General features: G+C 37.5%; 1 protein-coding gene across 5 annotated transcripts in view; it reads right to left on the bottom strand.

Annotated features, from left to right (window-relative positions):
- Positions 1 to 16,505, bottom strand: part of GLRA2 (glycine receptor alpha 2) — a 177,241-nt gene that overhangs the window by 92,839 nt on the left and 67,897 nt on the right. For 2 of the 5 annotated variants that reach the window (XM_039339852.1, XM_039339850.1), the window contains exons 4-5: positions 11,257 to 11,324; positions 4,158 to 4,381 (exon numbers count right to left, since the gene is read on the bottom strand). In XM_039339852.1, the coding sequence (XP_039195786.1) occupies positions 4,158 to 4,381; positions 11,257 to 11,324 (292 nt within the window). Of the gene's footprint in view, positions 1 to 4,157; positions 4,382 to 11,256; positions 11,325 to 11,421; positions 11,490 to 16,505 lie in introns of all 5 variants that reach the window. The other 3 variants (XM_039339854.1, XM_039339853.1, XM_039339851.1) reach the window with 3 other exon arrangements.

Here is a 16,505-nt window from a genome sequence, read left to right as displayed (position 1 = left end):
GCCTGTTATCTTTTGGTGGAGGCTGTATTCCAAAACATTTAGTCAGTTTCCACCCCCACAAATAACAGCTATTAAATTCTTTGTCTTTTTCTTTATGATGCTCTGAAGGTCAAAGCCAATCTCATCATCAGACAGTAAAAACAAAAGACAATTGCAATTTTAAATTTCTTCACAAGGTGTCCTCAGTAAACTATAAAAGTCTCTTTCAGACACCAAAAATAACATTGTCAAAGTCAGAAAAAGAGAAGAAAAAGGATAATATTTTTCACATATATGCTGAATCCAGTAGTAATGTTCATTAATAAAAAATTTTTCAAGACCCCAAAGTAAGTAAAAGTAGAAAAATAGTCAATTAAAGTCAGTTTTCATCCAAAGCTTCTGTTCCCACACTAACCAATGCCGCTCTCTTAAAACAGGGAAATAAATCCAAAAATGCTTTTTACAGGCAAGAAAAAGGAAAAAAGGGCTAAGAGAGTAAAAAAAATCTCACCCAGATCAACCACGATGGTTTTTTGCGCTTAGATATTCTTTTGACTTCTGGTTACAGCAGCAAAATGAACAGCCATTTTACTGACCACTCTTTCTTCTGTCGGCCCTAAGGAGCAATCTCGGACCATGGAAGGAGCTGCCGCCCTTCCACAGTTGACGAGGACCTCCTCAGTGGTAGCCAACCCTCCAGGGGGCTTTTCGACCCTAATAAGGGTCTACTGGCAGAGAGAAATCAGCCGGTGAAGAGAGTGATCTCTTGGCACGGCTGCAAATGCCGTGATCCGGAACCAGAAGTCCAGGGCAACCAGAGATATTGAGGGGAGAGGAAAGAGAAAGAGTGAGAGAGAGAGGAAAGAGAGAGAGGAAAGAGGGAAAGGGAGAGAGAGGAAAGAGAGAGGGGAGAGGAAAGAGAGAGAGAGATGGAAAAGAAAGAGAGAAAGAGTGAGAGAGAGTTCAGAGAGAGGGAGAGGGAGAGGAAAGAGAGAGAAAGAGAGAAAGAGAGAGGGAGAGGAAAGAGAGAGAAAGAGAGAGAGGAAAGAGAAAGAAAGACAGAGAGGGAGAGGAAAGAGAGAGAGGAAAGAGAAAGAGAGAGAAAGAGAGGAAAGAGAAAAAGAAGAAAGAGAGAGAGAGAGAGGAAAGAGAGAAAGAGGGAGAGGAAAGAGAAAGAGAGAGAGAGAGAGGAAAGAGAGAGGGAAAGGAAAGAGAGAGAGAGGAAAGAGAAAGAGAGAGGAAAGAAAAAGAGAGAGAGGAAAGAGAGGGAGGGAGGGGGAGAGAGATATATCCTTTTGACATCTAAAATGAAGATAACTCTGCATATATCTTTTTTTACCTTTTTAACCTTTATTTTATATATACCCTGGTATATTTTATATATCCCTGATATAGGTTCTCCTGCTTGAGCAGGGGGCTGGACAAGAAGACCTCCAAGGTCCCTTCCAGCTCTATTCTATTCTAAACAGGTGAAAATAGCACTGTTAGGTAACAGCAGGTTTACTTCTACTGAGAATTCAGGTGGTCATTCACTCTGTGGCTGTTGATATATCTTGAAAGAATTCACACTGAATAAACATGTTTGTGCCTCATTAACTTTTCTCATACAGAAAGTCAGTTAACTGCATTTTTAGATTTGGGTTTATTGCTAGATAAAGCATATTGAATTTAATAAAATGCAAGTATAGTTATGTAACCATATAATAATTATATCTTCAAAATTTTGTGGCTGACAAAGAGTTAGCGGGAGACTAGTATAGCTTGAAAAGAGCTTGAAATAGCTATACTAGTCTCCCACTAACTCTTTGTCAGCCACAAAATTTTGAATTTACAGTATTCACAGTATGTGACGTCTGCCTGCAAAACATGCTCCTAGATTGGAGTGAAATGTAAGTAGAACAGACTGATTTATATTTGATAGACCGGGTGCTCCACCCAACAGATAAGATTAATAATTATATCTGTATTAATAATTATATCTGTATATAAATATATAAACAAAAAATAACAACATGAGATTGTGTTTCTGATAGTCATAGTCATAGCATAAATCCCTGCAGAAAGATCCTCTAACTCTGACTAGATAACTTGGGCCTTAAAAGCTAAATAGAAGAGAGACTGCTTAATCCTTGGATTGCAGTCTAGATCAGCATTTCTCAACCTTGGCAACTTTAAGATGTGTGATTTCAATTCTCAGAATTCCCCAGCCAGCATAGAAACTCTGGGCTAGACTGATAACTCAAAAGATGTCTCAGACAGAGTGAAGACATCTCAGTGATTGGACTGCGAGTTGGAATTAATAGGTTATGTTGAGTAGTTATGTCTGTTAGAAGCAGTTCTAAAATTATTGAGAGAATAGGTTCAGGGGGGGGGGAGTTCTTTTATCTTGACTCTTGGAGTCAATAGACCATGGCTTTTTGTATTTTCTAAGCCTCGACCAGGCCTTCCATAATCTGAGCAGAGGTCACAATTAAATAATACCAAATTCTATCCAATATGTAGAGCCACAATTGTAGGTTTAACCTTAGAATTCATCCTGATTCTCTTTTTATTTATCCTTATTATTTGTTTCTATCTGTTCTGCAAACAACTCAAATTGCTTTGTATGGTTTCCAAATCCCCGGAGACAGAGCCAATATTTTAAGTGGTGTTTTGAGTTTTCAGAGAGTTAGGTTTTTTTTTCTCATAAACGTTTTTAGGTATAGGAAGCATATTAGGGACTTTTATTCCCTCAAAAAAAAAAAAATCAGCAGAAATCACATCATCATTGCTTTATGGATTAGGCCACTAGAATATAGCCTAATCCATAAAGCAATGATGATGTGATTTCTGCTGATTTTTTTTTTTTTGAGGGAGTAAAAGTCCCTAGTATGCTTCCTATACCTAAAAAAGTTTATGAGAAAAAAAAACCCTAACTCTCTGAAAACTCAAAACACCACTTAAAATATTGGCTCTGTCCTCAGTAAACCAGTAATGGTATTACATCAATATCCAACCTATAATGACCATTGGAATGCAATAACTACAATAATGTAACAATTACAACAACGCAACAATAGTTCACAAAACCAGCATTTGCTTGTCCCTGGTGTGCACCTAAAAAAGAATCTTAGGACTTGGGTTAAAATTAATTAGCTTTTCTTCACAGTTGGATAAATAAAATCAGAAACTGTAGCAATAAAGTAGAAAATACACTGAAATGGGAGGGGGGGGTTCCTGTATGGATGAAATTCTTAAATCTTTATTGCATCTAAGAAGAATTTGTGAGATTTTGGATTATAGTTTCAAATTCTTCACTAAATAAATATGTAGCTTCCAGGTGATAAAAAATATTGCAGCAAGAAAGAGAAAAATATAGAATACAGATAGTCCTCAACTTACAACCGTAATTGAACCCAAAATTTCTGTTGTTAAGTGAAATATTTGTTAAGTGTGTTTTGCCCCATTTTATGACCTTGCCTTAGTTGTTAAGTGAATCACTGCAATTCGTAAGTTAGTAACATAGCTACTAGTGTTAAGTGATTCTGACTTCCCCATTGACTTTGCTTGTCAGAAGGTTACAAAAGTTGATCACATGACTCCGGGACACTGCAACCATCATAAATATGAATCAGTTGCCAAGCATTTGAATTTTGATCACAAGATCATGGGGATGCTGCAAAGGTTGTAACTGGGAAAAATGGTCATAAGTCAGTTATTTGAGTGCTGGTGTAACTTTAAACAGTCACTAAATGAACTGTTGCAAATCAAGAACTACCTGTATAGAAAGTATTAATTTAGCTTCATAATTTAAGTGTACTTTCTATCTGGAAGGCTCCATTGCAAAAATTAAATTATTAGTAGTCCAATACTAGTACATGGGGCATGCTATCAGGTATATAGTGGACTACATTTTCTTTTTGCTTTGAAATGCAATTTACACAAGTATAAGCTTGTGCACTCCCAACTCATGAAGATGGGAATGTGGTTTTGGAGCAGCAAGCTTCTTTTATCAATCCTTGATGGTTTTAATGATGATGCTTTTTCTCATCTGAGAAGAGAAAGCCAAGCACAGTGGAGACATTTTTTCTGCCCTATTGGATTCAAATCTCAGCTGGATATTTAAATTCCATTCTGTGATCTACGACATATTTTTCAAAAACCAAGAATATGCCCAACATGTACATATAGTGGTTTACCTGATACTATATAATACTTTCCCATTTTTGGAAATCCTTAGAAGCTTGTTGTCTGTGGTAACATCATGGAAGTTTGCGCCTTTCTCATTGGCAAAGAATAAATCAGGTTTCCAAATAGAGTCCAACATTGATGGATCCAAATCCAAAGAGTCATCAGGGTATTCACTATAAGCAAGACGGGAGTCGTTCCACTGCTGCCTCAAAAAAATGTTCACTCTGTAGTCCTATAGAAATGTCAGATATACCAATTATTTAATCTCTTGTCCAGATGATTGCACTTTTAGACTTTGATCAATTATTGAATTATTTGATACAATATTATGTTTTATATTAGTCAAGGACAATCTATTATTATTAATATTCAATTCAATTCAGTTCGGGATTGGTAAAAACTTAACACTTCAAGTCCTAACCAAGGATCTAAGAGCTGTTTAGGTATGTGTATAGGCAGTTCTGAGTAAAGTGGTTTTTTTGCAAAGTCAGAATATTTAGGTCTAATAAGTTCAAAATTCCCATGTATCTAGGCAGCCCTCTGGGCATTGCTCCAATACTAGTGGTACAACCATTGATTTCTTCTTCCATAATAACTCAACCTCAATTTGCAGATTGTGGTATTTTGTAATTTTTTCTAACTATTTCTCTTCAATTCATGCATTACCTGTGAGCCAAATGTCTGTCTATTTGGATTCAAACGTTCCACATTATTATTATTATTATTGATCATCGCACAGTCAGCCAGATGTTCAGACTGGGTTTAGCAGTTTTGTCTATCTATCGAGTCCTTACCAAGACCTGGAATAGGCAGATCTGGATGTTTGATGGTGTTACAGGTATCACCGCAGGATGGAAGCTGTTCCCAGTAGAACCATCTTTTGCAATTGACTGATGGCGTATTTATCAATGCCAATGGTGTATTATTATTATTATTATATTATTATTATTATTTAAGATTTAATCTTCAATTCAATTCACAGTCTGGGACTGGTAAAAACTTAACAGTTCAAGTCCTAACCAAGGACCTAAGAACTATTAAGGTAACGTCTGAGTATATAGGCAGTTCCGAATAACATGGGTTTTTGCAAAGTCAGAATATTCAGATCTGATAAGTTCAAAATCTCCATGTATCTAGGCAGCCCTTTGGATATTGCTCCTATTACTATTGGTACAACCATTGATTTTTATTATTATTATTATTATTATTACTGTTGTTGTTGCTGCTGCTGCTGCTGCTGCTGTTGTTGCTGTTTTATTGAAATCATAAAGCTATGGAGTGGCAATTTTACCTCATTCTTTTTAGGACCAAAACAAAATTAAACTCTGTATCACAGAGTGCAAGTTTTCACTTACCATATGTTTTATTGATAAAATTAATAAAATTTATCTATTCAGCATAGTGGAGACATTTTGAAATGTAATTAGTATTCCATAATAGTGAGAATAAAAACTGTCTAAACATTATAAAAACCTGCCAGAATTTTAAAGACTAATTTTGATTGCCTCTTCACTGATTAATTTGTAAGTCTCTAGCTAAGCATTCATACAGTATATCCAGCAGAGTAATTTATAAATAAATATTAGCTAGGAATCTGTGAATAATATTTATTAACCTCACTCCAGAGAATGCATTTTGAATTATTGGAAAATAAACACAGTGGGTCCTAGGAAGAACTAACATTTAATAACATTGACATTTTGTGCTATGCAGAAACATTATGCAAAGTATCGACTGAGTAACTTTAGGAGTTTTGTCCTTAATGGTACATGGTTATGGCATCATTGTGTAACTACTGGCTGAATTGTTTGGTGTGGAATGTCTTTGAAGGTGAGTGGAGGCTGTTACTGATTTTTTCCCTCACCTTTCAGCTGTATCTTTGTGAATGAGAAATATTATATGAGTGAGTCTCGACATGATATCTACTTCAAGGCTACTGTGAGGTTAATTTTGTTAATCAAAGATACATGGGGAGCAATGGCATGAAGACCCACCAGTCTTCATCTTTTTAAATAGATATCTAATTTCATTTTTTTAAAAATCAAGCTACAGTTAAGATAGTGCTTGATTTGTTTTGTTTTCCATATATGTTCACCCTAATGCAAGGGTCCCCAACCCCTGGGCCATGGACCAGTAGCAATCTGTGGCCTGTTAGGAACTGCACTGCATAGCTGGAAGTGAACAGTGGGCAAGCAAGCAAAGCTTCATCTGTATTTGCAGCTGCTCCCCAATGCTAGCATCACTGCCCCAGCTCCACTCAGATCATCAGGCATTAGATTCTCATAGGAGTGTGAACCTTACTGTAAACTGTGCATGTGAAGGATCTAAGTTGCACACCCCTCCCCCCCCACATGTGTGGAAAAATTGAGGTTCTGGAAGTAGCTTTAAAAGAGAATCATTTTTAATCACTGAAAAAAAATTGGAAAATCATCAAAACTAAAAGTATACAGTCCAACAAAGGATTCTCATATCTAATTTCCTGGGATCTTACTCTCAGATAAGTGGGATTGCAATGTTAAAGCATTCAAAAATTTTATAAGCCTTTTAAAAAATCATCAACAAAAATGTCTGTGGATATCAAATGCCATTCTGCACATTAAACTTTTTTCTCCTGTCTTTGGTAACAGACTGGAAGATGAACTCAATGCTTTGACACAACCTGACAAAGTTCAGCTGAAAAAGGATTTCTTTTGTACCCTTTGCTAGGGAGTATCTTTTTCATAGATCAGCAAATGTCTCAAATTAACCAAAAGTGGACTTTGGCATAATCCTTATAACAACTAATCCTTCTCACATGTAACCTATTATTTGGGGAAAGAAAAAGAATCTTTCCCTGTTCCTACTGTTATTAAGTTCTTTATGACCAGGTTGAAACTAAAAAAATATAGTGTAAGTCATGTGTATATTGCTCTTCATGCAATCACAACTGTATGCAATCAGCATTCAAAGGCAAAATAGGAAGTCTTTGCAAGTATAGATATTTCCCTATTGTGGATGTTTAACCCTCGTCAAGTCCTGTCAACCTCCATACATCAAACCTGGATCTAGTTTGTAAAGGAACCAGCACTTCTTATAGAGGTTTTCATATACTATTACTATTCTAGAGCAAATGGGGAATTTTCACCAGTATAGCCAACACCCATCTGTGATTTTTCAACACTAGAACATGGGGCATGGTTTCAGACATATATTAGAAAGGAGAGTGGGTAAGTGGATCCTGTCTCTTCTTTCTGACATAGTAGATTATGAGTGTGGGAAAGAATTAAAAGGGTACAATTAAAGTGGCTTGAAGATTATATTTTATCATGTAAGGTACTTTCTTACTATATGTATCTAAGACCAAGAATATACTCTATTTATCTAGATAGTAAGATATTATATATCAAGGTAGTATATTTTCTTATAGGAAATCTTATTAAAGTGCATATTTCTATGTATACACTATTTAAATGTATATGTGTCCAAAGCAAGGAAGTTTACAAAATCTTAAATGGCAACTTTATTTAATTCTGTTAGAATATGTGGATGGCAAATTAATATACCAATAAAAGAAATAAAGTAAGTTGAACTTCTGAATTCCTTGACAACATTCATACATATGTATATAAAATGATTAAAACTGGTACAGATATAACTTCTTAAAGCTGTATAAAATATAGATCTATGATTTTCATATCTTTGGAAATGCTCAGTCCTGGCACTGTGTTAAAATGTAGCAGCATGTTATTTTAAGAACTGTTGGTCTAACAAATGTTAGCTTTCTGACTCAGAAAAATACTTAACATAAAAATAATGACACAAAAATGTGGAAATACTTGTCATCTTGCCAAGCATTTGGAGGAAAAAAAGGCAGGGATGAAAATGCCACATAAAAGCCTAGTGCATTGATTTAAAATGAATGTACATGAATATATATCAAGCCCAATTTTAAAAATTTCAATGAAAAAGTTTAGAAACAAAAAGATTGTTTAAATTTAAAATTGCAGACAATATGCAATTTAAACTTTTAAACCTACATACATTTATATTTGTTAAACCCATCTCAAATAAAAATGAGAATCAAAAAGGAAGTTTCAGGAGGAGGGTTTTTTTTCTTGCCAGAAACAATAATTCCAGATTAAGAAGTGGGTTTATATCAACACACTATGAATAATTTTCAATTTTCATTCATTTTCCAATTTCACTTCTTCCAGCCATATTCAAACACCTAGGCAAATAGGATATTCAGCAGAATAACTTCTGGAAGTCCTAGAAAACTCAAGTTTTTTATTATATCACAATGCTGCTTATGTTATCATTAGACTGGCTTTATAAAGCAAAGCAGATGAGTAGTAGCTGACGTCTGCCTTCAACAGCATTTCTTCATTCAGTTTCAAAGAAATGTATTGGTGAGATGTCAGCTTTAAGAAATTCAGCCACAGACATCTGAACAGCACTGAAGTAAATAGATCTCCTTTGACCCTATTAGCAAATAAGGCAGCTGAAAGTCTTGGTTTGAAGCTACTCCAATATTTAGCTATTTTTTGTTAGTTGAAAGGCAGTAATAAACCCACAATAGATGCATATTATAGAGACAATAAAATGTAATGGATGAATCTGATTAATGTAATCACCATTAGTTCATGCAAATATCATCATTGAATGCCATCTTGCAAAGCCAGTGACAAGTAGAATTCACCTTACTTCAATTTTTAAAATTTAATTATCAATCATGCTGACCTATAATCAGGACTAGGACTTAAAAATTACTTAAAAATCTAGTTAAGGGTATCAGTGTAACTTTTTTTGAGAAGAATTGGAGAATTCAGGCAAAAAGCATCTTTATTCCAATTGGTTTTCTGCTTAGGTACCTGCTTGCTAAGCACAGTATAAAGCTGCTGCAGTGTAGGTGCAGACTGCTGATGTCATCAGGAGAGATGTAAAATGTAAAGTTTTCTGCTGTTGTCCCAGAGTGGAAGAAATACTGAAAGTATGGGGGAAACCACCCCCACCCGCTGAAATACTGTTGCAAACCAGCCTTTAAGAAGCAGAAGCTAATCTCACATACTAATTGAGAAACATAATCTGGTATTATATTTAACTGAACTGGCTCACAGAAACATGCTTAGTGATAAATAACAATCATGTGGTCAATTTGTAAATTCCAAGGCATGGTTGATTCAGGAATTTAAATAGTATGACCCTTTAAAATGAAGAAAGCTAACAAGGGGGTGGGCTTACTAATACTAATGGAACAATGCTTATATTTCTTTTTAACAAATGTGAACTGAAGGATGGCTGAGAATATTTCAGATATGTCTCCATTCTGGGAAGACACAGAAGCTCTGTTCCCATAGTAGAAACTGTCTCATAATCCTTTCTCCCAAGTACAGACTTAACAGGGTATGTAGCAGCACACTGTTAAAGGATTTACCGTATATTCCGGCGTATAAGACGACTTTTGAGAGCGTTGAAACAGCCTCCAAACTCGGGGGTCGTCTTATACGCCGAGTCGTCTTATACGCCGGAAATAAGGTAGTTTCCAGCATATAAGATGACTTTCTAGGCATGCGACTCGGCGTCGATCGTCTTATATGCTGGAAATACCGGTAGTTTCCAGTGATAAGATGACTTTCTAGGCATGTGACTTGGCGTCGATCGTCTTGCGACTCGGCATCGATCATCTTGCGACCCGGCATCAAACTTGGGGGTCATCTTATATGCCGGGTTGCCCTATACGCCGGAATATACGGTAGTTTTATGTTGCTGGTTTTGGGCTTCCATTTCATGTCCTAATTTTATTTTTTCCTTTCTCAAGTAGAGCAAAAAATTAATAAAAATCCATGGTGAAGTGAGCTATAGGTGGATCTGAAGGATTCTGTTATTTCTGCAATATCTCCTATGTGGCTCTAATATGTGTGAGAAAGATAAAAGAAAATTCTGCTAGCTTTCATATCATTGTGCTAATCAGCCACTGAATGTGGTCTGGGAGCAACTTCTTAGCTTTATCACTACCATTGCTGTTATAGTATATAGTTCCCTTGCTCTGGAGTTTAAAATTTTGAATGACTTTCATGGCATTTTCCTCTGAAAAATAAAGTTTATGTCCATAATATTCCAGAAGCAGATGGTCTAACCTGAATAAGTGTTGTTGCATTTGGCACCAATTATATGTGAATAAAAGCAAGAGAGCCCAAGTGCCTCATGTTTACCCTGCACACTCAGCTGTTTCTCCGTTATCCCACTAAATTAAGAGGAAAAAATACACCTTAGTAGATGGAGTAGTAATAGTAATATATTACTAATAGTGTTCTTTTATACTCTAGATTGATTTGTGATGCAGTTGCCAAAACAGTTGACCATTGTTGATGTAAGTACAGCTATACTATAATTTGCCCAATTTTTCATGCAGAGTTAAAACCATAAGGCCTGCCTTGCCAGTAAGGAATATAAGGAAGATAACTGCTTCAGTTGGCTGGTTTTGATCTTCATGAAACATTGTTTTTTATATTTTTATTCTGCCTTGTAAAACTGATACAGGTAGTCCTCAACTTACAATAGTTGACATAGTGACTGTTCCAAGTTACAACAGCACTGAAAAAAGTGACTTATGACCATTTTTCATACTTGTAACTGTTGCAGCATCCCCTTCGTTTCATAATCAAAATTCGGATGCTTGGCAACTGGTTCATATTTATGATAGATTCAGTGTCCAGGGATGATGTGATTACCTTTTGTGATCTTCTGATAAGCAAAGTCAATAGGGAAGCCAGATTAATTTAACAACGTTACTAACTTAACAACTACAGCAATTCATTTAACAACTGTGGCAAGACAGGTTGTAAAATGGGGCAAAACTCACTTATCAAATCTAGCAACATAAATTTTGGGCTCTGTTGTGGTCATAAGTCAAGGATTGTCTGTATTTGTGTATGCCCACCATTCTTTAATATATTTAATTTGAATGCTGGGAGGGGTTCCCCTTAAAAATGATTTTTTACATTTTTCTGAAAGACAATAGACATCTTTGGTCACCCTCATATCTGAGGCTTCCAGATTTAGGAAACCTCAGATCCATGGCACATGCCTCTCCTTCACAAGATAGCTTCAATAGGCAACCCCACTCACCATTGTAGTTTCAGCTATTGAACCAAAGCTGTTGATAAATATGTTGCAGGTAACATTTACAGGAGGACCTGCAAGTTGAATAATAAATAGAAAAAAATGACAGTTTGTGTTTATGACATATATTAAGGATAGTTGTTTCAGTGCCAGTGGCATTGCCACACTTACCATTGTGATTTCTGTGACTGATCCAAAACTGTTGATAAAAATATTGCAAGTAACGTTTACTGGAGAACCTGTGAAATGCAATAAAAATGTTGCAATATATATCATAGAAAACTTCTTCTCCACCAGCATCTATGCAATCTGAAGCAATAGCTGCTAAAATTAAGCAAAATGTGAGACGAAACAACAAATGATATTAACCCTGATAAATTTTTATAGCCTCCCTCTGCCCATTGTAGTGAACTTTATTAATTCAATTTATGGTTTAATGACAAATGCAGCAAAAGTGATCTTGAAGCATAAACAATCACTGTAATCTTAGACAACCGTAGGATTCTCTGCAGAGAAAGTATTGTCATCTGGAATTCTCATTTCTGATAAATTGTATTAAAACTGAGACTAGATTATTTGAATATATTGTTTTCCTACACATTTTCCTTTGTCAGTCTTAAATGAGGGTAGAAGGAGGAGAAATGGATTCTTAGAAGAAAGCCACATAACAAAAGTGAGCTAAACTTGCTTCTGATATTTTTCTTGGGTAAATGTAGGGATCTAATCATCAGTTTTCATAGAACAATGATTTATGGCATTCCATTGTGTTAAAAAAAACAACTTAAAATAAGACTGTCTTCTATAACAAGCAAAGTGCAAAACTGGAGACAGTATATTTTAGGGGAAAAAATCCCTGTTGGAATAATTGTTTTGTTCTTGTCCTTTTTAAAGACAGCAATGATATAAAAGAGATAGAAAGGTAGTAGTAGTCTAGCTGTAGCCAAGAACTTGACAGCAACTAAGCAGTTATTGGATCACATGCTTTTTCATATTAAGGTATTGTCATAATTGGTATGTATCATATATATTTTGTGCAAATATGCAATGCATTATACTGACAGTACTACAGACATATAATCCTAAAAGTCATAGAAAAAGATAAACTAGTATTATCTTTCTACTAAATAAATGCACAAGGGAAAAAGAAATGAAACCAAGTGTCGAAAATTAAATAGTAAGGGTAATTAAGATATCCAAAACAGAAATGACATTAGAATGAAAGTTCCTGATTTGCAATCAAATTTTAACTGTAATATTACAACAGTACTACACATAATAATCAACAATAATCAAATTAGGAGATGATCACTAAGATGGAAGAATACTAGTTTATGTCACCCTCCCAACTGGGAGGGAAGAAGCAATGGGCATTCGGGAGGGGAAGTGTGCAGGTGGCGTGAGAGTGGAATTGTTGAAAACTGATGGGGAGGCTTGGACTCAGAGAGGCCAGCTTGGGTTATTTAACATCTTCAAGGCCAACCATTCTGGGAATAGTATGCACGAGGGCAGCAAAGAGCACTTGGACCAGAAATGTTCCCAAAACATCATCCTGGCCGATGATTGGACCCTGTCTGCCTGACTGCTGGGGGTGGGCTCTTGGGTAATTTTCAATTTGCCTTTTTCATGCATGTTTGCTTCAGACCTTGCCTGACTTTTGCTGCATTCAGTTCATTCTTAGTAAAAGTACATTTTCTCTGAATATATGGAGTCAAGGATTTTCTTTTGTAGGAATTGATCAGAGGCAGCCCTGACATTAGGCAAGGTCTACTTTAATGGTCAACCCAGAGACTGCAGTCTACCATGGGGACTGAGTATCTAAATGTCCAACCATGAAAATGAATGGAGGAGACCAGGGCTTTGGGCGTGTCCCCTTCTAGGCCATCCTGTGCTAGAGACAAAAGGAATGGCTGGAGGAGCTGGACATCAATCAGGAACCTGTCAAGCCCAGATGGTCATTGGGCATGGGGTGCAAAGAAGAACCAGAGGACCAACCCTCAGAGGTGACATTTACTCAAGGAAGCAGAGGTTCCCACAGATGGGAGTGGCATGAGGGGAACAGAGATATCAGACCTTTAAACTGTCCATTCACTCCATTTTCTTTTTTGGGTACTGCCATTCTGTTGGAAGGGGGAGATTTCACTCTTTGGGGATGGGGAAAGCTCTGTGGGCTTTTGGATGTATTTCCTTTACTTTGTTCTTTTCACCCTTGATGCATCCCTCTGGGTGTGAAAGGAAGGAGGAATGTGCCTAGGTCCTCTGTCTTATCTCTGCTCTTCCAGGAAGAGATAGGGAGGAACATAAAATGCCTGAGAACTGCGTTTTATCATTCTGGTTCCCATAACAACTTCATTCCTGTGGATTGGCCAAAATAATACTGGACCGTTGGGCACTGGGGAGGGTTTGAAAGGAGAGTTTTAATGAAACATTTTGCATGGAATTATTCAGATCTTGCCTTGCTATTCTGCTATTCTGCTATCTCTCAATAAAAGTTCCTTTTGAAACTATGCCATTTTCAGTAGTTCTGCTTTCTTGGGAATGCTAGCTGAGGCAGGACCTTACAGTCAGACCTAGAGGACACGTGCTAAGCCATGCCTTGTACTTATCAAGAAGTGATTGAGAATCAGAGAGCACAGGAAACTCTTGCCCAGATGACCACTCAGGCTCCTTGGACCACCCCAAGCCAAGCTTTGGATGGAGCTGCCATCTTCTCTGTCTGGACCAGCACCAGTGGTGCCACCACTAACAGCTACTGCTGTGCAGGCCCCTCCATCTGCAGGAGCTGCCTCTCGGAGATGCCGGACCCGAAGGTCCCAGCATTGTGAGTGAAGTATAAAGGATACCCCAAGCAACTAGGTTTTTTCCTGGCACAAGTCTGGAACTACATGCAGGAGTATGGGGCTGAATTGGATGAGTAAGATACATGACCATGACTCTTGAGGATGCAGCAGCTGAGTGAATGGTCTCCCTCCACAATGATGATGACCCCAGCTGTAGAACTATGACCATTTCATGACAGCTCTTCACCAATGGTTTGATGACCCACTGGCAGAGAGCAAGGCTTGGATGAAGACCACCACCCAAGGTCAGTAGTCAGTTACCATGTACACCCAAGAGTTCCAAGGGTTGGTGTGTAGGCTAGCCACATGGCCTGAAGACATCCTGATCAAATGCTTCAAAGATGGCCTCAACAATGATGTTTACCACACCTACATTTGGCACAGGGCCCCATGCATCCTACTACACTGATATGTGCTGGCAGATGAAGTAGAGATCGTCCTGGCCAGAGACTGACACTGAGGCAGTCGCAGGTGGCACAAATTCCCCCTCTGGATGAAAGGAGACCCAGATGTCAGTGAGGGATGAATCTGGGTGCAGACAACATTCCACATGTGTTTTGAGGGCAGAAAGGAGGGTGTTATGGTTCCGATAGATGTGATCAGAAGAAATAAGAACTCTGAGGCAATTGCTTTCTTCAAAGAACACTTTTAATGGCTACATAATATCAGCATGAACAAAGGTGAAACCAAGATTGAAAGTTACCCCCCCAAAGGTTACAAAATAAAAGTTGAAATCCCTACCCCTTTCTACGTCATAAATCACAATCCCCAATTAACACCTTTGGCGGGCTCCCTAACGGTAGCTCCAGCCCACCAAACATTAAGGCTGTTTGATCTTGGTTCCCACAAGAAAGTTTATTGTTTTGACTAAGCTGTAAGAATGCATCTTCCCCCCTCCCATTGCTGTGGCAAATGAAAAGCAAGCAAATATGGCTGAAATCAGAGCATTTGAAGGTTTGACAGTCGGATCCCCTAAAGAAGAGAGAAATCCTGTGAATAAAAAAAGAATTCAGAATCAGAAATCCAACCCCTAGGCTTATTCAGATGTTTATCATTAAATTTACGTATTTATTTATCAGCTTTAACATCAGCACTTTTCACCCAGGTGGCCTCTGATAGTGGGTAACCTTTCCATTGCAATAGATACTGTAATTTACCCTTATACAACCTTGAGTCAAGGGTTCATTTTATTTCATGAGTCTCTCCCTCCACAACAAGGGGACTAGGTGTATGTTTTGGAGAAGGTCTCAATGTGGACACCCTGTATGGTTTTAAGAGGCTGCAGTGAAACACGGGGTGAATTCTCACTAGAAGAAAAGGAAGCTTTAATTCCACAGTAACTGGATTTATAATCTGCACTATAGGGAGAGGTCCAAGGAATTCTGGTCCCAATTTTTTACTTGGCAGTTTGAGTCTTAGATATTTTGTAGAGAGGTAAACCTTTTCTCACACATGAAATGATCTCTGTGGAGCTCTTCTCTTGTCTGCCAGCTCTTTATAAATTTTTGAGGCTTTTGTTAAAGCTGCTTTTGCATTGTTTTCCAGAAAGTCACCCATTGATCTAAAGTTTGAGAAACAGGAGGATCCTCAGGGAGCTCAGGCATGGGAATGAATTTTCTACCAGTAGCAATTTTAAAAGAAGTGAGTCTAGTGCTACTATGTACAGTGTTATTGTAAGCCACCTCAGCAAAGGGGAAGAGGTCAGCCCATGTGGTCTGTTGGTAGTCAACATAGCACCTAATATATTGCTCCACCATTGAGTTAGCCTTTTCAGCAGTTCCATTAGTTGACAGATGAAAAGCTGATGACACTGTGTCGACCCAATAAGTTTCAGAAAGTCTGTCCAGAACCTGGCAGTGAATTGCACCCCCCTATCTCATATAATCCATTTCGGAGCTCCATGGAGTCGATATATATGCTTGAGAAACATTCTTGCCAACTTTTTTGCAGAGGGGAGATCAGTGCAGGCAATGAAATGAGCTTGTTTAGAAAAAAGGACTATTACAGTCCATATTACTGTATTTCTCCTACTTTACTGTAATTCTACAATAAAGTCCATGGCTATCTCTTTCCAGGGTTGTGAAGGGTATGCGACTTGCTGTAATAATCCAGGGGGGTTTCCTGGACATTTTTTCATGGTTGCACAAGTTGTGCAGCTTTTTACATAATTTTCAATGTCTTTTTTCAGTCCCAGCCACCAAAACTGCCACTGAATCAAATGTAAAGTTTTTAGATAGCCAAAGTGACCCGCTTGTTTGCTATCATGGCTGTGTTGGAGAGCCTGAACTCTGAGACTCTCTGGTAGATACAGTTTTGATCCCTTCCAAGCTAACCCATCCAGACAAGTCAGTATAGTATTATTTGCTAAGAACCAGGGATTGGTCTTTAACTCCTCCTTCAGTCTCTTAGTGATTGGGT

This window comes from Crotalus tigris, unplaced genomic scaffold (assembly GCF_016545835.1).
Source record: "Crotalus tigris isolate CLP2741 ecotype Arizona unplaced genomic scaffold, ASM1654583v1 scf7180000017740.2609645, whole genome shotgun sequence".
Lineage (NCBI taxonomy): Eukaryota > Metazoa > Chordata > Lepidosauria > Squamata > Viperidae > Crotalus > Crotalus tigris.
This window is presented reverse-complemented; position numbering and strand designations above follow the sequence as displayed.